Source organism: Silurus aristotelis, assembly GCF_946808225.1.
Source record: "Silurus aristotelis genome assembly, chromosome: 11".
Taxonomy (NCBI): Eukaryota; Metazoa; Chordata; class Actinopteri; order Siluriformes; family Siluridae; genus Silurus; species Silurus aristotelis.
Genome location: NC_139584.1, coordinates 24900029 through 24907275, shown reverse-complemented (window position 1 = coordinate 24907275; position 7247 = coordinate 24900029). Strand labels below are relative to the sequence as shown.

At 36.5% G+C, this 7247-nt stretch overlaps 1 protein-coding gene across 1 annotated transcript in view; it reads left to right on the top strand.

Annotated features, from left to right (window-relative positions):
* Positions 1-5247: 5247 nt before the first annotated feature.
* Positions 5248-7247, top strand: part of fmodb (fibromodulin b) — a 2445-nt gene continuing 445 nt past the window's right edge. Inside the window, exons 1-2 of the mRNA XM_083553520.1 lie at positions 5248-5656; positions 6551-7082. Coding sequence (XP_083409646.1) covers positions 5261-5656; positions 6551-7082 — 928 coding nt within the window. The 5' untranslated portion in view covers positions 5248-5260. The remainder of the gene's footprint in view (positions 5657-6550; positions 7083-7247) is intronic.

The following is a 7247-nucleotide window of genomic DNA, read 5'->3' as shown; positions in this document are numbered from 1 at the left end:
CCATTCTCTATGAGCATTTTCATTTGATGAGAATTTGATATGACAATTAATGTCAGGGTTGCCAGACTGAAATTATTTGACTATAATAATCTGCAGAGGCCAAAATGTTTTATGGCAAATAATAAGAATTCAATCATATATTTCAAAATAGAATAAATCTAATGCAATGTCAGTATAAGTGCAGACACTTTGTACCTATTTATAAGATAAATTACAATATACTCAACTAGGGAAATGTAGGTTATAGGATGGATAAAGTCCATGAAACAAAAATGCGTGTGTACTACAGAGACAGTTTTCCATGCAATGGATGAGAAGAAGAACAGATTAAAGAAAAGTATCTTCCACTGGCCACATTTTGTCCTTTTGTGTGGTTTGTAAGATGTAGTTATAGTTGTATGATGGATGCCTATGGTTTTGACTTGCTGTGTTACTCTAAAGCGCTACTACTTAGTAATCTTTAGCGTGAGTCAAGTGTGAGCTGCTGCTGTCGGTTCCGGAAAAAATGTAGCAGGAAAAGGAGTGTGCATTTCTTTTCTTTTTTCACCCCTCTTTATATCAGCAGCATGTTGTTTGTTCATTTACGTTTTGGCATGATTCAAAATTTGTCTCTAGGCCTTTTGGCTAAAAGTCATTCAAATCTGCACAGACTTCATGCAGAACGTTTTTCAGACTGAAAGTTGCTCTGCCTCAGAGGAAGGTGAGGAAGTTTTGATGTGGGTTTAAAAACAGCAATCAGGGATTGGCGTAATAGCAACCTACGGATTAGCACTGCTCCATACTTACCAATGCCTTCCTGCTCATCAGACCGTGCTTTCTGACTCTGAGTAAGGGGTGGAATGAAAAATTCTTGGCATGATAATGCTTTAATCCAATAGCGGTCATTAAAATGAACTTTAGCCCTGTATTCTTACCAGTGGTGGACAGTAATAAATGAAATGCAATTCGTTACTGTACTCAAGTAGCCTTTTCGCGTATTTGAACTTTTGCAATGGAAATACTTCAGTAAAGATTTTTACTTTAACTTCACTACATTCACAAATATTGTACTTTTCACTCAACTACATTTTGCGAAGTTAATCGTTAGATTTTATTTATGAGGATAAAATCTCAACTGGTCAACCACGCAACCAATCCACCAATCAGGGTCGAGCACGCGCTCGGTTTTGAACTTGTTTTCATTGTCGCTTGGTGGTTTCTACGCATCAACAACATACAGTTCAGCGTCAGTTCAACAGCAAGCAGAACATTTTGAGAGGAATAAATGGTAAGAAACTTCTGACTATAACTTCACAACACCCTTGGCCTCATTTGCAATTATTTTTGAAGTAGGTGAAAAGAAGGCTTGGGCTCATGATAATTTGAATATCAATCAGTGTTTGATTAATATCATTCTATTAATAGATTGTTGTGCTAAGAGTAAAAAGAGTTTTTTTTTTTTTTTACATGAACTGAGTTGGTTAAAGATCTTGTGACAAAAATGATAATAGGAACATTATAGCCATAATAAATTATAACACTGTGAATACTTAAGTATATAACTTTTTTCACTTTTCAGATGAAAAATTAAAAGGGACCAATTTTACTGTCTTTATTCTAACTAAAATAGATGGTTTGTGTATTTCATCCACCACTAATTCTTACTTTTCGAGCATTACAAAGCACCAACAATGAAAACTCCTTCAATAAACAGTAAACGTCCTGGCAGAAAATTAGTAAATCGTTTTTTGTAAAAAAAAATATATATATATATAGTCAGATTCGCTGGAATAGAAAACTAAATCAACACCTACCGAACAATCAGAATTGAAATATATAAAGTGTTGAAATATAAAGACTCTTTTGTTTGTCTTTTTTTTTTTTCTTTTTACAGTGGGCCTTGATGTGCATTGAAACTGCAAGGCCATTGATAAAGCATTAATCTAATTGGAAAATAAATGTTCCCCCTTGCCTAGAGCTCAGTGGTCTGTCTGTGAGCCATTAAGCCTGAGTATGAGCCAGTAAAATCCCATTTACAGGAAAACCTTATTTCAGCAATTTTCATTTCACGAGAGAGGGGGGTGGGGGTGGCGCAAAAAATGTATAAAGAAATTGAAATATAAACTACAACAATGAGGTGGAGAAAAAAAAACGAGAAGGCAGTAAACGACTAGTGTACACGTGCTCGTTAAATTTCCTCGTTACTGTATATTTTTTTTCTTTTCTGGTGTTCAGGTAGATGCTGGATCAAGAGCAGATTGGAAGCATGTGCGGTTATTAGCATTCAACACCAGGCAGTCATGCGTGAATACACCGCCATGGACCCTGGCCAAATTCCTCATAAACACAAACACACATGTGCTGGGATAATGATAAGGCTCATGTCTCCAACTTGACAGGCTGAAGAGGAAGGTTGTTAAAAGAACAGATGTATTGCCTTCGGACACACATGTCTTTCGTATCCACATGTCTTCGGGACACACAAAACCGGCTATTTTGTTTCGATGTGCAAGCGTGTATTGATGAACTTCCCGAATACACTATCATCAGACTGTGGTGCACATTGGCATTCCTTTACATCATTAATCATTCGTCTACAGTCAGTAACCACTTCATCCTGGTCAGGATGACTCCAAAGTCTATCTGAAAAACATTGGGGGAGGCAGGAATACATATCCCGGATCCCAGTCCAAACGTAGAGCAGCTAAACACATTCAAACAAAAGGGAAATCCACCTAGACATAAAGACAGCAACCTGGGATTAGAATCAGTGAGCTGTCTGTGTGTTACAGGAGTTTGACATGCTCCTGGTCTCGCCATTGCATATGAAGCATATATTCTAGATCAAGTTTCAAACAGCAAAATGATATTCGCATAAACCTGTCCAGATGCACTAGTGAATGGAGTACAAATCTCCTGCTTACCCAAAAAAAAATTATTATTAATTACAAATAAATAATTACAATTAAAACGCTTGCTTTGATTACACTCAAGTATCAAATGTAAAAAAATTAAAATAAATAAAATAAATATTACAAATATTTTTAATAAATAATGCGATGCTACTGTAACTCGATGATTTTTATAGCTGATATGATATGCAGGAGAATGAAGCATTTTATTACAAGTTATTATTTAAGGCAATTTTTGTTTTTCAACCTTATGAAGAACGGCATGTAACTTTAGGGGGCCTTCACTACACGCCGGAGGGCCCTGAAATGTAGTGGAGAAAAAGTAAGAAAGAAGCGAGTCCCCTGATTTTCACTGTTTTTAAAAAATTTTTTTTTTTTTCAATGATTACATTTTCGAATATCAGAGATTCTTTTGGATGAAATGCTGATATTTTTTTTTACAGTAAGACCCTTTATTCTAACCAGATTATTTCAGTTTTGCAGCTGGCTCTGTAAAATTAGCAACATAAGCACTTACCTAAAGTAAAAAAAAAAAAAAAAAATAAATAAATAAATGATATATATAAATCAATAATTGGTGATATATATATATATATATATATATATATATATATATAAATAATACAATTGATAATTTATAATTTTTTTAATAATTCATTACATCATCAATATATATATATATATATATATATATATATATATATATATATATATATATATATATATAAAGAATTTTTTCAATTACCGTCATTATATTATTTTTGGAATCAATTTAACTGCGAACAACTTGAAATGAATATTTACAAATATTTGATGTTTAAAATAAAAACATTATAAATATATATTTTTTTATTATATTTTAGATTAGTCTAATTTTTCTCTCAATACAAAATATTGGATAACAGATTACAATAAAATGTAATAACTCGAGTGTAAAACACAATATGGAAGCGTGTGTTTGTGTGTGTAATTATCTCTTGTAATGTGCAGTTAGAAAGAGGCATTTAGAGATGCCAGGTCACTTTACTACACCCCCTTTTCATTCCCCACCTCTTAGTCCTCTCCTCTCCTCTGTGGTTCAGTCACTCGAGGGGAGATTGAGACAGAAACCACAGCCCCTGTGATTAGAGGTAGGTGCAAACCATTTGTCCAGTTTTTTCTTCAAAATGCTGTTCAAGTCATTAGATATTGCATAAATCTCTCTCTCTCTCTCTCTCTCTCTCTCTCTCTCTCTCTCTCTCTCTCTCTCTCTCTCCACCTCTCTTTTTTATATGTATATATAAAATGGATAGAAATCGATCTTCACATATACATTGACAGACGTGTAGCTGAAAAGCAATGTTTGATGCTTTTCATTAATGGAGCCATGGTGTTTATAATAAAGATGAGATTATACCTCAGCACTGGTTGCTGCTACACTGTTTAGATCACTTCTACAGTAACACCTCACAGAGCTTTGATGTGGTGGATGTTCCACATGAACGAATTTGTATGGTTTCTGTGAAAGACGTGGCGTGCACCCGTTCAATTTTCCGTCCAATCAAAAATCAACGTTCCTTAGTTAAGTGACATTGTTTTTAGTTTTCAACAGAGAGAGGAAAAAAAAAACAAAGGCTCGTGAAAGAACAATAGCTGTTATACTGTAAGTGAATAAATGAAATTTGCAGACGATCGCCGATTGCTGTGGTATAGGAGAAAAATAAATAATTTCTTAAAAAAAAAAAAAGAAAAGAAAAACATTTCCTTACTTATTTTACAGCAGCTAAAGAAAAAACAAAAACAAAGTATAAACCGGAAAGCGTCATTACACTGCAATTTTTAAGGAAATGTGTTTTGCCATCCGCTGGATGTTGTACCGCTTTTGGGCAGCATTCTGGAACTGGAATAATCGCTCGGCACACCTGTATCAGAAAAAACACCCTGAGGCCAAAAAACACTCAGGGTCTGGAATACAATACAAAAAAAAAAAACCCTCAACCAGAGCAAAGGAATTAGAGCTTATCCTGCCTGTCCAGACATGAACATATTTGTACGAAACCCAGTGTATGGAGTTCTGTTCTGACCAGAGATTCAATTATTACAGAGCAGAATTGAAAGTGTTATTCTACAGATAATACACAAAGGATCGTAGCATAACATGCAGGCTAGAAAATAAAAAAATAAACGGGTAACTAGCGGCTAAGTAGGTTTTTTCCACCCAACCACACATCATGTTATCATTATAATTTATTCTAAATAAATTGCATCTCAAAATGCCAATGTGCTGCAGTATAGAGACCAAATGATCTTCGTAAATGTGCATGCACATTTTGATTAAATGCAATCTTTTTTTTCTTCCCCCCCCCCAGACAAAACACAATTTAGGGACCATGTGGATTACGTTTTTGCTGTGGGCGGGGCTTGTGCATTTCTCCTTCGCCCAAAGTGACTCGATCTCCTGGCTTAACTACTTGCGCAGTCGATCCTACAGATACAGATACGTCTCGAATCATGGTGACTACTACGCGTCCCTTCAAGCTCAACATGACACTGAAGCACAAGACTGCCCCCTGGAGTGCGAGTGCCCCCCGGCCTACCCTAACGCCATGTACTGTCACAACCGCAACCTACAGCACGTGCCCTTCGTGCCCTCGCGCATGAAGTACGTGTACCTGCAGAACAACCGCATCACTGGGATCACAGACGGGGTTTTTGACAATGCCACTGAGCTCGTGTGGATCATCCTGCACATGAACCAGCTGAAATCTGACAAAATCAGCAGCAAGGTCAGAACTGCAGATCATTCACAGGGGCACAAGTGAGGAATTTGTCCCAGAAACTGACCAGTTCATCATTACATTAATCAACTTGCACCAAACCTTTAATCTGTGAGGTTTATAGGAAACAGGAAGATGAAAATAAAATACCACTAAATACGAGTTCTCTCAAAAGTTTTAGTAGTGGCAAACTTGTAATTTACTTCCCACCTCTGAATTTTAGTGTCAAAAAAATTTTTTTTTTTTTACTCATGATACTCTAATTGGGAAGGGTTCCGCTTCCACTTTTTAAAATCCAATTAAACTTTTACTTAAGTACGTTTTGTTTGATGTATTGCACTTAACTACATTGTAAATCATATCAGTTACTGAGTTAAAAATAACTAAAAATAAAACAAGGGGGAAAAAAACCATCACAGCACGAAAACTACGTCACAGATTTCTGATTAGTTGATGGGGGGGACAAAAACAAAAAAACAAAACCCACAAGCTGGAGAGCAGTGATGCACTCAGCTGAAAGAGAAATGCTGTTGAATAGAAATTAGCTTTTTGTGGGCGCTCACAGTCTAAATTCTGAATCTGCTTTTGAGATTTCCCATCATAAATAACTTTTTCTGCTGCGAAAGCGCATGTCACATTAGACTCGAGTCATGCACTGTAGCTTTTTTTATTTTACCTTTTTTTTATTGCACTTTTATTTGTAAAGGAGTTCCTTCATTTAGGAACTCTTTCGAGATTTATATTCCCTTGTACTTTTTAAACCATCATTATTAAAATATTCTATCAAGTAAAAATTTGAAAGTAAAAGTTAGAATTTACTCTGTCATGTATTATTTTATTTTTTTTATTCAACACTCCTTTCAATTCTAATAAATTTCCTGACACTCTATTTCATCTTTCAAGGTCTTTGCCAAGCTGCCCAAACTAGAGCGTCTGTTCTTGCAGCACAACAAACTTGAGCAGGTCCCAGAAGGACTTCCTCATTCCCTCCAGGACCTGCGTTTGGACCACAACGCCATCGCAACTGTGCCTCCCGGGTCCTTGCGTGGAATTAATAATCTAACAGCTTTACGTCTGCATTATAACGCTATTCAGGATCTTGGAGGTGCTGTAGAGTCCCTAGCCTCACTCAGCTTTCTGGATTTGCGTGGGAATCAGTTGTCTAAGGTTCCTGAGCAGCTTCCAACCAAGCTGAGTCAGTTGTACCTCGACAACAACCTCATCTCTTCTGTGCCTGTGGACTTTGTGAAGAAGCAACCCGAGCTGCGCTTTATGCGCCTCTCGCACAATCGGCTCACCGACGCTGGAGTTCCACCAAACACTTTCAACGTGAGCACGCTCACGGAGCTGGACCTGTCCCACAACAAACTGGAGAAGATTCCAGCCATCAGCACAAGCCTCCAGAACCTCTACCTTCAGGCTAATCGCATCAAAGGTACAAGAAGCACATACATGCAAATCGTCTAATGCATTGGACTTAAGCTCTTTTATGTAGTTACCTGCTCACATTTTGGCCTAATGCAACCAAATCTTACGATAAATGACAAAAGGTGCTGCCACTACTTATAGTAATAAAATAAATAAATAAGAATCCAGTAAA